The 15,374-nt window shown below is 39.9% G+C and overlaps 2 protein-coding genes across 5 annotated transcripts; one reads left to right on the forward strand and one right to left on the reverse strand.

The window, feature by feature from the left end:
- Positions 1–835: 835 nt before the first annotated feature.
- LOC125305197 (uncharacterized protein YwnB-like) lies at positions 836–10,748 on the reverse strand. The gene is given in 6 exon segments (XM_048259857.1): positions 836–1,593; positions 8,624–8,788; positions 9,572–9,748; positions 9,751–9,772; positions 10,158–10,316; positions 10,495–10,748. Coding segments are annotated over 5 exon segments (645 nt in total). The 5' UTR covers positions 10,293–10,316; positions 10,495–10,748; the 3' UTR covers positions 836–1,447.
- An 888-nt stretch (positions 10,749–11,636) lies between these two features.
- armc6 (armadillo repeat containing 6) lies at positions 11,637–15,317 on the forward strand. 4 transcript variants are annotated; one of them, XM_048259837.1, is made up of 8 exons: positions 11,637–11,901; positions 12,027–12,192; positions 12,275–12,357; positions 12,543–13,119; positions 13,373–13,518; positions 13,726–13,857; positions 14,188–14,325; positions 14,606–15,317. In XM_048259837.1, exons 2-8 carry the CDS (start codon positions 12,072–12,074, stop codon positions 14,816–14,818), a joined length of 1,410 nt encoding a protein of 469 aa, XP_048115794.1. In that variant the 5' UTR covers positions 11,637–11,901; positions 12,027–12,071; the 3' UTR covers positions 14,819–15,317. The 4 variants fall into 4 exon arrangements, with proteins under 4 accessions (XP_048115794.1, XP_048115777.1, XP_048115802.1 ...); XM_048259820.1 differs by having other exon boundaries at positions 11,637–11,891; positions 12,061–12,192; XM_048259845.1 differs by having other exon boundaries at positions 11,637–11,769.
- Positions 15,318–15,374: the final 57 nt, after the last annotated feature.

The raw sequence follows: 15,374 nt of genomic DNA on the forward strand, positions 1-15,374 counted from the left end.
AAAACCTTACAATTCAGAAGAGTACTAGGTGATACATTTTTAACTTTATATGAGTATCTGCTATATTTCTATAAAGAAAATATGCTGTCAAATGAAATATTTTTTTAGCTTTGGGCCGTCAAAGACATTAAGGCACCCTGCCTCACTCTGATGGCATGTTCAGGTAAAATGGGACAGCCAGTTATGGCAATTTTAGCAGATTTTTTAGGTTTTATGTTATTATATCATCAAGGTTTTAGCTGCAGTGCCCTTATCACCATCAACAAAAATCATCATGCCAGGTGATTTTCTTGCAAGTTCTGGGTCCAGTGGTTCTTTGAATTGTAACCCCACCTATCCTTGTTATTTCAGACCAATCAAAATTATTGTTTCTAATAAAGAACATTTGTAGTTACCATATAATAACAACTTTGTTGTCTAATATTTAAAAAGCCCAAGATGTAAAACCATATTTGCCATTTTATCTGATGTCCCAATTTACCTGACTTGACCCTAGGCTAGTCATTAATGCATTCATTCATCCATCATATTAATTTAACATCATTGTCATGCAAGTGTTTGGATGTTATTACAACATTACTGTAAATAAATGTTAAATAGATTTGTTGCCAGCTTTCATGATACTCAAAAAAAGAAGCTGAATGAGCTGAGAAGATGCTGTGAACTTCATTAAGTTGAGCTTCCGTGCCTACGAGATACATAACATCAAAGATCCGCTTTAACCCTCTCTGATAACATGTTTCAGTGTTCACATCTGAGCTGAAATGTTATACTTGTAAAAATGGAGTGGTTTGGAAAACCACTTTTTCAAACAGATTGCCAAAGCCTACACACGTTATTGTTGTAGCACAAGTGAACTATTTAATTTTTTTACAAAAAAACTTTCCCATAGAAAAATTATTTGGTTTTGCTGCCTATTTCATATTGCGGTGGCATTACTGTACTGTCAAAGTTGTGACCTCATTATTTTCTATTTCCAGGCCAAACAGATAACATGCTAATATTCACATATACACTCATGAACTTATAAAGGTGATTTGAGCACTGTCTAACTGACTAGATTAGAGTCTAGTGTATGATTGCACACAGTACAACACATTACATACACATTTACATGTAACTTGCAATTACAAAATTAAGGCACCGATGTAAATTCAGTCCTAAATGAAACACAACTTGCAAAGATCTAAGTCTCTGAGATTGGGTTGTTCCACAGGTGATGTGATTTAGTGACTAGTATGTTAACTAGAGTATGTAAACACATATGACAGGTGAATAAATGGGCTCCATGGCTTTTTCTGTGAGGATAATGAAGGAACAGGGCTCTTAGTCTGAGTTAACGATTGACATTTCTCTTCATGTTCATGTTCAAATGATTTGGTCTTGGTTTTATTTTGCAGTCTGGTTCTTGAGCGAACACTGAATTACACAAAGTAACATCAACAGTTCATTTGGTGGCCATGGCGACACCCTTCTTCAGCCAAGTATTGTTGCCCAGGAGAGAAAGCATGAAGCGAGCGACGTCACCCCTGGCAACAGACTGTCCGCTGACATCAGGGACAGAGTACCCTTCATGAGTCACAATCTCTTTGTCTGTGGAGACAATAACAAAAACCTTAACATTTCATGACTGGTTATCAGATACAGGCAGAAAATGGATATAGGCAAAGACCAGTAAAGGAGTAAATGGAGAAACAGGAATAAATATGGGAAATAACGATCAAATAAATAGGCACACAAAACGACCAGGACAAACAGAAACAATTAACATAACAATTGGAGAATCAGAATATGCAGCTACATACAGTTTTAATTGCTAAGTGATCACACAATGAATTTGTTCCTGTTGTTGGTGCCACTATGATTATAATATAATATAGACAGAAGACTATAAATAGACAATGTACTGCAGGTCACACCAATTCTGTTTTATGTCATACTGTAGCATAAAGCATAATAAGGTTTCCAGAGCATTTTTGCAGAAATCAGATATAGATTTTTTTTCTCTCTCATTTTAAACTATCCATGCATTTCAGCACTGGGAAACACGTCATGTTTGCCACAGAGGATTCCAGACAATGAGGGTGATGTTCAGATGTCACGAAGGCAGAGCAACTGCAGCGCCACACTTGAAATGGCAGTTGCCTCGCTCCCGCAAGTTTTCAAAGGAGCAGTCAGTGATTGCATGTGATTTCAAGCCCATAATATTTTTTGTCACATTCAGAAATCACGCTAGCTGTCCAGTCTGTGAGAACACTGTAAAAACACTCTCAGTAGGCAGCCCAGGCTTCGAAAACTGGAAAAAAGCAAAGTGGGGGCGGCCTGCTCCCCCAAACGAAAAAACGAAACATTGTGTGGAGTTGGAGTTGTATGGAGGGGTGAGCTACCTCTCTGGTGTCTTTCTTTTGGTCCTGGGTTAAAATATAGTGTATAGTGTCTGGCATGTACCATGTTAAATCAGCACTGTGAGCACTATTAAAGCAGGGGGGTCAAACATAAGGCCCGGGGGCCAGATCAGGCCCGCCAGCAGGTTTCATACCCTGATGTTTTGGGAAAATTAGAAAAAAAAGATATTCACATCCAGTTGTCTTCAACAATGTGTTATAAGCAAGATATGATAAATTGATTAAACCTAGCACTACAAACCATCCCCAGGAAGGAAGAAGCAGAAAACTAACATGGAAGTAGGGCATTTTTAAGAGAGAAAGAGCAGTATATGACAGCAGTACATTATTGTGCTTATTTGCTCATAAGTGATATAATCAAAGAACACTCTGATACCCATGCAGAAAAATGATAATGACCATGACAACGACGGCCCCCCACGAGATCTCATTCCAACAAATCCGGCCCACTACCTAATGAGTTTGACACCCCTGTTAAAGGAAAAAGTCTGAAGATGATGACCTCTGCTGGTGAATCAGTGAGGTGCTGTTTGCAGATATAATGGCTCTTTGGGTCAAAGTCCTTAAACATAGTTTTTCGGCCAACAGAGAACTGGTCTTCAACCGATATCATTAAGAATTCTTCGAACCTTGGTGCTATCGTGAACCAGTCAACATTTCTACCAGTTTAGAACCGAGGATGTGTTATCAACAGAGGGTGTTGTATGTATAACTGAATTGTATAATGTCATGCCCTCTCAAGTTAATTTTTTTATTTTTTGGTGACAGCTTCAAATTAATTTTCAGGTTCCTGACCAATTTATTTTTGCCCAGAATGTTCCTAACGGTTCTAAATCTGGAGCAAGAACCAGAACGAAGCTGGTAATCTGTTGGTGGAAAAGGCCTTGGAAATAAAGTCTCTGAGTCAAATGAATCTTTTCTCTCTGCCTTGTGTCTCAATATGATCATGGTCAAGGTCAAGGTAAACTCTATTATCCACAAGTAGCAAATCCATGTGGTCACCGTTACACGCTCCATTGTTATACAGCCTACTGCATTACAATAAAAACATAAATACAAAAAATTAAAACTTTTAAACATTAAAACATAAAAGGACAAGGCAAAGACAGACAAAGCAGAAAACATTGAAGAAACATGACAAGCATGTGTGAATAAGTAAACTAGTAAAGTGCTGATATATACAGTATGCTCATAGTTTAAAATGCCAAAGAGTTTTTAAGTCTATTGTTGTACAGTCTTGAATTTCCCCTGGGGATCAATAAAGTATCTATTATTATCTATCTGTCTAATTGCTGTAGGCACAAACGGCTTGCTGTACCTTGTGGTCCTAATTTTCCTTTGCAGGAGTCTGCCACTTGCCCTGTTGTTTATTAAGCAATTCTAATGAAGAAGGTGGGTTGAATCATTTAGAATTTGTTCTGTCTTTTTTAGACTAAGGTCATTGTACAATTGAGCTACAGCTACCTGATCAACTCCAATGATCCTACTGGCTGTTTTGACTATTCGTTGCAGTTTATTTTGGTCCTTAATATACATGTTACCAAAGGTACAAATAAGGCCAAATGATAAGACACTCTGCAATAGAGCTTTGTAAAACATCTGAACAACTAAAGAATACAGCTGTCTATTCTAAAATGATTTCCTTAGAAAAAACATCCTCTTCTGCAACTTTTAGGACTTGCACTGTATTTTGTGCACATTCGTTAAAAGTCAGTTTATTGTCTATTTCAACACCCAAATATGTGTATGTTGTGACCCGCTTGACCATATTTGAGGGTGGAACTTTAATTCCCTTTTTATTAAAGTCTATGGTCATCTCCTTTGTTTTCTTCACATTAACCACAAGGAAATTGTTTGTACACCATTTAATAAAACCCTGCACCTCCCTCTCAAAGCCCTGATGCAGTATTAGACTTTACAAAACCCACTAATGCTGTATCATCAGCGTATTTAAAATGTGTGGTCTGAGGAGGTTGCTTGACAGTTATAAGGTGTATAAGGTGTATAGAAGAGGGGACAGAACGCACCCTTGTGGTGCCCCTGTGTTTATGGCTTTTAACAATGAGACATGAGTTGAATTTGACTTGTTGACTACGGTCGTCAGAAAGTCAAGAATCCACAAAACTAATCTTGGGTTAACCCCAAGGTGTACCAATTGTTTTACCATCGGGTGGGGTTGGATTGTGTTGAAGGCACTGCTGAGAACACAATCTTGACAAGACTCTTTGCCTGTTCAAAGTGCTCATATATGTTGTCAGTGCATTTTAACCCCTCTCTCCGCACAATATGAAAATTGGTTTGGGTCTAAGGATGGTGTGACCTCACATAAAAGCTGTTTCAGGATTATTTTTTCAAAACATTTCATTGCTGTAGATGTTAGGGCAACAGGGCGCAGGTCATTAAGTTCCCTATAGGTTTTGTAGCGACTTGTATCCAAAAAGCCAATTAGTCGCTGAGAGGCTAAGGTATGGGTGTAGCTGATTGTATGACGCGCTGTACCAAACAAAATATCCGCTGAGATCCAGATGCGTTTGACGGGTTTATTGAAAAAGATAGTCCAACTTAATCCAGTAATCCAGTAATATAAACATGCTCAAAGTAAAAAGAAAATGTAGGCTAAACAGAGTTCAACAGCGGAGCAGCGTGACAGCGGTCAACAAGAAATACGGCCTCCCCGTCACTCACCCTCTCTCTAGTTAGGCTACTTCCGCCCGTGCCTGTGCACCTGCCATTAAATTAATTACATGCTACCGCCCCCAATTACGGTGATATGCAAATTAAACAACAAAAGTAACAAAATATAATAACCCAAGTAACCCAAATATAAACTATTAAACTATATTACTTAACATTACATAATAATCAGATTGTATATAATAATAATAATAATAATAATAATAATAATAATAATAAACACCTTCATGGCTCCTACAGGTTTATTGTTTTTGGGTACGGGCACGATCAGAGATTTTTATTGATTAGAAGCATGCTAATGAGTAGTCAGTCCTTGGTTACTAAGTCGGCTTATGATTAGTTATCATTCAAGGAGCACACATTTTGGTATGTGGTAGGTACTCCATAGGTGTTCTTCTCAGGTTCCATATATGGACGTCCAGATAGTCACTACATGTTTCATACTGATCTGCACTCGACGTGTTATTATTTTTATGACAAGCCCTTTTTGTTAGAGAGGGGATAGTTAGTTAGTATCCATTGCCCAACTTCCTCCTGTGTCAGTCAAAGGAGTTTCTAAGTATCAAGATCTTTGTTTAGTCTTCTGTAGTCCCATGAACCACTATTACTATGTGGCTTTGTTCTATTTTCCACATAGACAATGCTATCTGACTCTGAGAGGCCAAGTCTTTGACAGACTTTGACAAACAATCGTCCAATTACTACTCCTCATGGCTCCCTATCTCTGTGTGGTTGCAGACAGCCAAACAGCTGCAAGCTGGCTATTTGTTTAAGACAGTGTCCTGAGGTGTCTCCAGTGGGTGTTCTGCTCGTCGAAATGAATTCCTTCATTTCTGTAACACATCCTTCACTTATTGACCATCTGTTCTAGAATCCCTTCTTATTGGTTTTCTCTTATTGGTTTTCTGGATGGTAGTTGAACAAGATAATTATAGGGTCGGAGTAGGCTTCACTCACTCTCTTTTTTGTTTTTAAGAGTGCTAGGCCAAATTTAGAAAAAAAGAAAGTGCTGCACTTTGCATACATACATTTTGTTTTTATTGCACATGCAATAAAAAAAATGTTGCATGCAAAGTGTGGCCTTTTCTAGTTGAATGAGATACCAATCAAAGAAGGATTATTTCCTTTTCTTGTGGCATGATAATTTCGTATCACAGTCAAAAGTACCACTCATGCCAAAGTCGTGTTTGCATTTCAGGGTGGCACAAAATCCTCTCCATAGCATCCTGACTCTCTGGTGAAGTTATTTATAGCTCATATCTCTACCCAGTCTTCCCTAATCTGGAATATTTATTTATAGCTCATATCTCTACCCAGTCTTCCCTAATCTGGAATATTTGCTTCTTCCATCCTAAATTAAATTAGGCAGTGCTTTTTGTACTCTTTATAAAATAAAGAAATGGGGGCAGCCGTGGCCTACTGGTTAGCGCTTCGGACTTGTTACCGGAGGGTTGCCGGTTCGAACTCCGACCAGTAGGCACGGCTGAAGTGCCCTTGAGCAAGGCAACTAACCCCTCACTGCTCCCCGAGCGCCGCTGTTGTTGCAGGCAGCTCACTGCGCCGGGATTAGTGTGTGCTTCACCTCACTGTGTGCTGAGTGTCAAAAGAGTATATATACTTATACTTAAATGTTCAAAACTCAGTCTGTAGGCACTAAAATAATGCATATAATTTTGGTGGGGAAAGAAATAACATCATATGATGCTGACAGAGTCAAACATTAATGTAGGTGATTACATGTAAACTGAAAGTTACATTAATGTAGGTGATTACATGTAAACTGAAGTTGAACTAACTATTTTTTTTGCCTTGGATTTAGAAAACTGGGGCCGTATTCACAAAGCCTTTTATCTTACCACTAGAGTACTAAATCGGACTAAAATATTTTAACTAGTTTTCTTCTAAAAGTTATTCACAAAGCCTCTCAGACCTACTCTTAGTAAGGAAAAATGCCAACTCATAAACTAAACTAAGAGTGAGTCTTCGTTGCTATGGTTGATGTCATTACACATGCACAAGCTTGATTGAAGTGACCACCTTGATTGGCTGATGATTATAAAGCTGTAATGATGCCAACTGCCAAAAAAAAAGCTCAACGAAAAAGAAGAAGGGTTCACTGGCCTGTTCTTCTTCTTGTTAGTTTTTTTTTGACAGTTTGCAAACAGAGTGCATTACTACCACCATCTGCTGGACTGAGGTGTAATGGCAAGTGTACCCTGTAGCCTCGTTCTGGCCGCCGGGTGAATAAGGCGAATACGGCTCCTGAACATTTGTCAATATGGCGTCTGCGTGGACAGAAACTTTTGGTGTTGCACGGACGGTCCTGTGCAGGATATTTCCCTGTAGGACTTTGCCATTGTCAGGAGGCCATTGCCCTGCCCTTAAAACTAATAAAGCAGGTCATGAAATTATATGAAAGTGCACTCTGGACCTGTCTTGGAGATTTACATAGACACAATGGCCTCTTTCTTAGTTCAGGCTAAAAGCTTATCAGTTCTCTGACAAACGTACCACTACTGCTTTCAGTTGAACTCTTTGTATTACTGGACAGTGCAGAAGCAAGGCATTAGCCTACATGAGATTCCATGTTATTAATAAGTCATGTGGCCCGAGTTGTAGGTAGCGGGAAGCTATGTCAAGGCTGGGACTTTGACATGGGCGAGATGATCACATGCAACCAGTATTAAATTCTGATCTATCAATCTTTTGTTAATTAACTTCGGCCTGACTCAGCCCACTTTGTGCAACTGACTTCGCTCTGGCCACAGTGTGCATGCACCGTCAGCAAAATACGCTGTCAAACTTGCACCCTTTATGTAATAGATTGATCAAAATTGAGTTATCAGTGACAATGCCATTTTTGAGTGTGAAAAAGTCACTCACAAAGACTTGACGCACTGGAACCAGACAAGGCAAGAAACAATTGGACTTTTATGCAGATGTTCTCTACCGAGGAGAGGACTGTATGCTGGTGAGCTGGCTTAATCATTAATAACGGTATTGTGGATAATTTTGCATGTAATAATATATGTCAGGTCAGGACACAGACAACAATGTATGAACCAAATCATTTCAACAATTTATAACGTTGCATTTATATAGTGTTCTTTCAGGGCTCCCAAAGCACTTTCATTTTACAAATTAATCAAATAATTTCTTTACATACAGTGGAGGAAAAATCGCACGATGTTGCAGTAAAATGTGTTTTGGTTCTGCTCATGCTCTTGTTAAGGGGGGTATGCCCTTGGTTTTGGTTTTGTGTGGCTAGGCTGAAAATGTGTAACACTGAGTGAGAGCCCCTTGACAAATAGTGCCATTTCAATGGTATAAAAGAAAAGTCTGTTCTGCTCCATGGCTGTTACGCACCACAAGACAAGACACAAGTATCTTTGAGAGACCAAGTGACTTTTGAAAAACAGCAAGCACGAGAATATCACACTGAGTTTCAACTGCCTCCAATCACGATTCATAAGCAGACTTAATCTTTTGGTGCTGTAACATAGCCTACTATTGATCCACCATACCTGTTTCAGGTGCATTCCCGAGTCCAGGAGGTCGAACGACTGTCCAGTTGATGTCCTCAGTCTTCTTCAAAATGCCCTCCATTTCATGCATGTTGGTGAGCACACTCCGGATCATTGGAATCAGCATGTTACGGATGAAAAATGGAGCAGTGTCTGAAGATCCAGCTGCAATTCAAATACATGTGGTTAAGCTGTGGTAGAATCGACATACTGTACATAAAGTTGCTCTCATCGTTTCTCTGAGGCCTTCATTTACATTCAGTGTGCTGTGCATCATGGTCCCATTCTGTACTGGAAAGGAACTATGAACCTTATATGTACCCATGATACCTTAAAGGCCACTGTATGTGAAAGTAGCCAACATTGTATTTATTCAAAGACAGCAAGCATATACTCACTACACAAATGTTAACTGTATTCAAGTCAAACTCACACATGTTAGATATAATCTAATTTAAAAGATTAGAAAAGTGAAAACAGGCAGTCAAACTAGACCAGTTACACTAGAATCCATCACTGTCACATCACTCAGGCCTCATCTATGGGACTACAGATGACATTCACTCTAGCCTTACAGTACCTATGCTAAAGGAATGTTTGGAGAAATCATTGGTTACCAAAAATGATATACTGATTTTCAGCCTGCAGTATGCTTTAATGTTTTTTTTACCTCTTTAGGACAACATTATGAAATAGCAGTCTCTACACAGTTCTCTGCACATCAGATGTCCTCAGAATTCACACCACTGTAACTGTCTGGCAGCCTATAGCCTAATTGGATCCCAGTTCTTTTACCCTGGCACTGTGTGTTCACATTTCACCCGCCCAGCTTTAATTAAGAGGAATTGGTAATTCACATATAACAACAAAAGCTGAGCTTGTGAGACTTTGTGTTATAGTACCAAGGCATCATTTTGGAAAAAAGAATACTAGTTTATTATCACTCACGGGCAGTATACCAGGAAGTCATGGTGATGACACGATTGATTTTGGCCTCTCTCATGGCACTGAGGGTGGCATTCATTGACTGGGTGTAACCTGTGACTCCAGAGAAAAATGATGTGGGAAAACCAAGACAGGAGAGCACTGCATCATGGCCCTGGAAGTGTGGCTTCAGGCTGTCCCCGAGAAGATATTTCCCTCCACGACCTAGAGATGAATAAGATATAATGAGTCAGAGAGCTGATCTCTGAATAGCTGATCTCATTGCAGTTTAACATCGCTCAAAATACTAGACCGGGCCAGTGCTTATGACAGATATACTTTTGTCTAAGCTACCCACAAACACTTACTTGTTTCAAATAAAGTCGAAAAGCCAACATAAGCATAATGGTAATAATAACAGCAATGTCAATAATAATAGCAATATCAAATATCAACAATGAACACTCAACAAATTAATTGACAACCTGGATAGTGTTTTCTATAACTGAAAATGAAATGTAGCAGCAAATCGAGAGATATTGGAACAATTGTGGGCTATGTGACCAGATAGTCAAAAGAGAAATAGATTGTGTGAAGCCAAAATCGTTACCTTCAGGTTCTCATGTGACACTGTCATTTTGCCTGGGTTCCTCACCACAGCTGTAACGGTGTGCCCTTGTTGCAGTGCCTGGTTTACTAGGTGCTGCCCCGTCTGACCAGTGCCACCCAATACGACAAGCTTCATCTTTAACTCTATTATTCGTTTGTTCTGGGAAAAAAAAAGAAGTTTGGGGATTTGTTAATCAGTTGTCACGTAGATCGTTCTGTTAGTTCCCTTGACATGCATCGAAAACGAAACTATCTCATAGGTGTTTTTGAGGACATATCATTGAAATCCCTGTTGGTAAAAACGGGAGGCTAACTATCAACACCAGTGTCATACGTACCTCATACAGGAAAGGACGATATTGGGTTTTGCTTTTCTTGATGGACACAGCGCAAACACCTATAACACTAAACACATATGACTTACCAAACCAAACCCATCTTCAAAACGTCACGCAATGCTTTCTGCCACCTTTCGTGCTGGGTCCTAAAGGTCCTAAGGTTCCTTCACAAGTCACTGTCATGAATCACTTGCCTTAAATGCAAATGTGATATTCAAATAATTCATGAAATATTCATACAATACAGTGTCGGCAATTATTTTTAAGAGAAGCAGCAAAGTAATCTAACATTTTTTGATTTTTTTTGGTTATGGTGGGACTTTGCAGAGGCCTTTGTCCAAAGCGACACAAATACAAAAACAACATAATATTTAAAATATAACAGGGAACAGATTAGAATGTTGGTCAAACTATAATAAGGAGAATAGCAATAATAAACAACAATGTAAATTCAATAAATACCCTAATAAAATAAGCAATGAAAATGAGGGGGAAAGCAAATCAATCAGCCTAATATAAAAAACAATGACATGGTAAGACTTAGGAGAATATCAATAATAAACAATCATGTCAAATTAATCAACAGCCAAATGGAAATAAAACAATATTATACAAACCATAACGCATAAGAGGCGCTTAAAGAACTAAGTGCATGTTGAACAGGAATGTCTTTAGACCCCTCTTAAACGACCCAAAACTACCACAGGAACGGAGACTCCACACTGGGCAACTCATTCCACCAGCATGGAACCACTTTTTAAATTACAATTCAGGCCTAAATGATACAATGTTAGTTGGGCTACTGGGACCTGGTGCTTTGGTTTGTAAACAACTGTTTGTTTGGAGTAGCCTAGGCCAACGTTGCAATGACATTTTAAAATGATATTTTAATTTTCAATTTTCAATTTTCACTTGTTTCTAGATGCATACCAGTAGTTCTTTGCAAATAGCTTCTTTGACTTTATAACACAAAAAAATATATATTTTCACTGTATTTTGAATAAATGACCAGCTTCGACCATCTGAACAAGATAAAGAAGCCAGTGCACAGAGGAACCTTTTTTAGTATGTGTGTTGTACTACACGGCTGTATTTATGTGCAGGACGTGAGTGCGTAGCTTCGATTCACAAATTATAAATAGTAGTAAAACGTGCGCAGTGGGTTATCAAGCGCCAGTATACCGTACTTTGGTAACACTTTTTACGTAGCCCCTACTCTTTGCTTCAAAGCTGCGGCACAGACAGCACTACCCCAGCCCATGCCTCACACTGCCGGTGAGTATTGCTGAAACGTCGAGACGCATCTTTGAAGCATTAAAGCACTGACAAATCACAAAGTACCAGACAGAACAAAGGTGGTGAACTAAGGTCGCTGACGATTGCTATGACAACGAAACGTAAGCTAACGTAAGCTTGTTTTATTAGCTGGGGTCCCTCCCTGTTAGGCCTATATTATTTTGCTCAATCATAGTCTATTTTTTATTGTAGACTGTTTATACAGCGTTATTACAAGACCAGTTGTGTTTTTGCAGTTTTCAGCTAAACCAGATATTACTAACCCAATAGTAATAGGCAAGATGGACAAACGCAGGATAACACAAGAGACATTCGACGCCGTCGTCAGGGAAAATATTGATGACTTCGAGATGGACGCCGAAGATGCATTGAAAGAGGCCATCGAGCAGTTTGAGTCCCAGGGTACAGAAATCTTGACATAAACATTGAGGATAGTCCGACCAGGTCACAAACTGTCCTTAACCAATGTAAACTATCGTTTCAGGTGTGGATCTCAGTAATATAGTTAAAGCAGTGCCTAATTCCTCTGACAACAACTCAGGTGATCAGACACACGAGGTCCTCCAGGTACGCGGTTGCATTTTTATATTAGTGGATGAGAGCGGTCATGGGTTGGACCATGTTAAGTAATTTCTCACTTACATTTATGCAACATTGACTTGCATAGGTTGGAATATTAATCAGAACAGTCACTAGCCTGTCCTCTATTTATTCAAAGAAACTTATATCTGTCACTAATTTTCTCTGGAAAGGTGCTGGAATCGCTCCGACTTGCAACTCTGGCACCTTCACTGCCAGCTGACATCACAGAAGACCTTACACGCTTCACTAAACAGTGCTCTCTCGGGTTTGCCCAAAGGCACTTAGCTGCCCAGAAGGATGCCTACCCTACAATCCTTTCCTGCTGCCTGAAGTTGCTAGATAATGACACTGCTGCCCTATCGTCTGCCCTTTCCGCCCTCTCATCTCTGACTGATGGGCAGCCGGACCTACTAGATGAGCAGGGGCGGAACTTCCTTGTGAAGGCCCTGGATGAGCATAAGGAAGACCCTAATCTTACATGCCTGGGGGTGCGCACGGTGCGCCACTGCTGCCTGAAGCACGAACAGAACCGACAGGACCTGGTGAAGGCTGGCGTGCTGGCGCTGCTCACTGGGGCAATCACACGCCACGTCGGGTGCGCTGAGGTGGTTCGGGAGGCCTGCGCTGCTCTCAGGATGATGATGTTTGACGATGATGTCCGTGTGCCATTCGGACATGCTCATGAACACGCCAAAATGATTGTCCTGGAACACAGTGGCTTGAAAGTCATAATTCAGGCCGCTAAAGGTATGTTCACACACCTGGGGGACTGCCCATAAGGAAGGTCTGTCTGTCAGTAGCATTACAGAAAGAACTACCTGCTATTTTCATTGAACTCGGTGGAAAAGGTGTAACTGTGGATCTGATCATAGGCTGTATCCACAAGTCAAGTCTTGCCTTTGTTAACATTGTTAACAACATTGTTGTTGTGGAGCATTAAACCATGGAATTTTTGGAGTGCCCTTCTAGTTGCAAATATGCTGCTGTTTTTTGTTTGCAGAACACCCTCAGAATACCCTAGTCCTGAGTGAGCTGTGTGCCACACTGTCTCGACTCGCTGTGAGGAACGAGTTCTGTCAGGACATAGTGGACCTGGGAGGCTTGAAGTTTATGATAGACCTGCTGGCTGATAGCTTGGATTCCAAGGTGAGAAAAAGACGTTAAGTTTCTCATGGTTTTTTCCATATATTGTTAGTGCTTTACCTTTTAGCCTTACAGTTGGGGTAGATGCTATTAAGTGTGTGTGTGTGTGTGTGTGAGAACTGGTTATTTGAGAACCTGTGACCTTTTAGGTCTTAAATGTAATCTTTTTGTGCTACGTTTTTTCTAAAACATTTTTTAATTTGTTAACAGGAACTTGTAAGACAGGTCTTTAGTGCCATCAAAGCTATAGCAGGAAATGATGATGTCAAGGATGGTGTTGTTGATGCGGGATGTGTGGAGCTCATCGTCATGGCAATGAACAGACATATGTCAAATGCACAGGTGCTTGTCGTCGGATGGAATCTCAGACATGAATTTGGATTGATTTGTAATCTCTATATTGCAAATATAACCACTGTATTGTTTTTGTATAGAATGGCATATCATATAGAATAACTTATATAACATGTTGAATAATGTCTTGTTCTGTAATGAATCCATTTCCAAAATGTCTGGATGACCACCTTAAAGGTGGATATGCTATTGAAGTATTTCATTACTTGTTCAATATACCATGTCGGAACTTGGGATTTGCTATCTTCTCTTAAACCATGGACCAGCCGACTGATTTCCATTTAGCTGATACTTGTTTGTGTTGTTCACCTGAAACAGGTGTGTGATCAGGGCTGTGCAGCCTTGTGTGTTGTGGCACTACGAAAACCCAAGAACTGTAAAGTGATCATGGAGAATGGGGGTGCCCTTGCTGCACTACAGGCTATGAGGACCCACCCAGGAGTAGTCAATGTACAGGTCAGATAGAGATTTCCTTTCATTTACAAATGGATATTGCCCATCAGGTTGTCTGTTTCAGAACACTTGAATTAACTTAGTGAAGCTCTTTTTCAGAAAACATCTGAATGAACTGATATGCATTATCCACTGTCATTTGAGTCCATTTCTGAACACTTTGTATAATAAACAACAGACAAAGTATAGATTGATGTGATGTAAGTTATCAGGCTTGTATCATGCAGCACCTTTCCTGATGTCCCATAAGAGTAATCAGTATTTTATCGGTTCAATTGTGCAGAAGCAGTCATGTATGCTGTTGAGGAACCTGGTCTCCCGCAATAGGGACTTCAACCAGCCAATCTTGGAGATGGGTGCGGAAGCCCTGATTCGCCAAGCACTTGCCAGTCACCAAGACTGTGGAGACGTAGGCAGGGCTGCCCTCCGAGACCTCGGCTGCCCAGTTGAGCTTCGAGAGCTGTGGACAGGTCAGAAAGGCAGCCTCTCACACTGATGAAGGGGAGATCTGAGGGACGTCTCATGGAGAACAAGCATCTGTGATTGAGGCTGTCTCATCCCACCAAACCATACTGAGGCCGAAGCAGCTCAGACTTCAGAGCACTCTGTGTAGTCTGAATCTAGAATTGTAACCCTTCACGGTTAAAAAGGACATTACCACAACTTGTTGAAGGTATATTTTTTGTCTTCATTGTTATATTAGTTGTTTCTTTAAAGGTTGAAAGTGTCCACGCAACACTGACACTAACAAGGATAATGCTTTTGAATTCATGGTGACCCAGTCCTGTGCAACACTGTAGACATTCTTGACCAATCCTAGAAATTAAATATCTTTTTTTTAATCATGTTTTTTAAGTGCACTTATTGTCATTCATTTTTTCTTTTACTTAAATCCATAACCTGCAGTTTACAGCTAGTAAAGTCATATGATAAGGCCAATTGTGTCATTCCAGCATGTTTCACACTTAATAAAATAAACTAGTATTTATCTCAAACGTGTAACTACTCAGTTTTGCTCTTTTGTGTCTACTTTATTCATACCATACTTGAAA

This window comes from Alosa alosa, chromosome 1, assembly GCF_017589495.1.
Source record: "Alosa alosa isolate M-15738 ecotype Scorff River chromosome 1, AALO_Geno_1.1, whole genome shotgun sequence".
NCBI lineage: Eukaryota > Metazoa > Chordata > Actinopteri > Clupeiformes > Clupeidae > Alosa > Alosa alosa.

Coding starts and splice junctions, on each gene's coding strand:
- armc6 (XM_048259820.1), top strand. Junction 12,193..12,274: donor CGAGCAGTTTGAGTCCCAGG/GTACAGAAATCT, acceptor CTATCGTTTCAG/GTGTGGATCTCAGTAATATA. Junction 13,519..13,725: donor CTGATAGCTTGGATTCCAAG/GTGAGAAAAAGA, acceptor ATTTGTTAACAG/GAACTTGTAAGACAGGTCTT.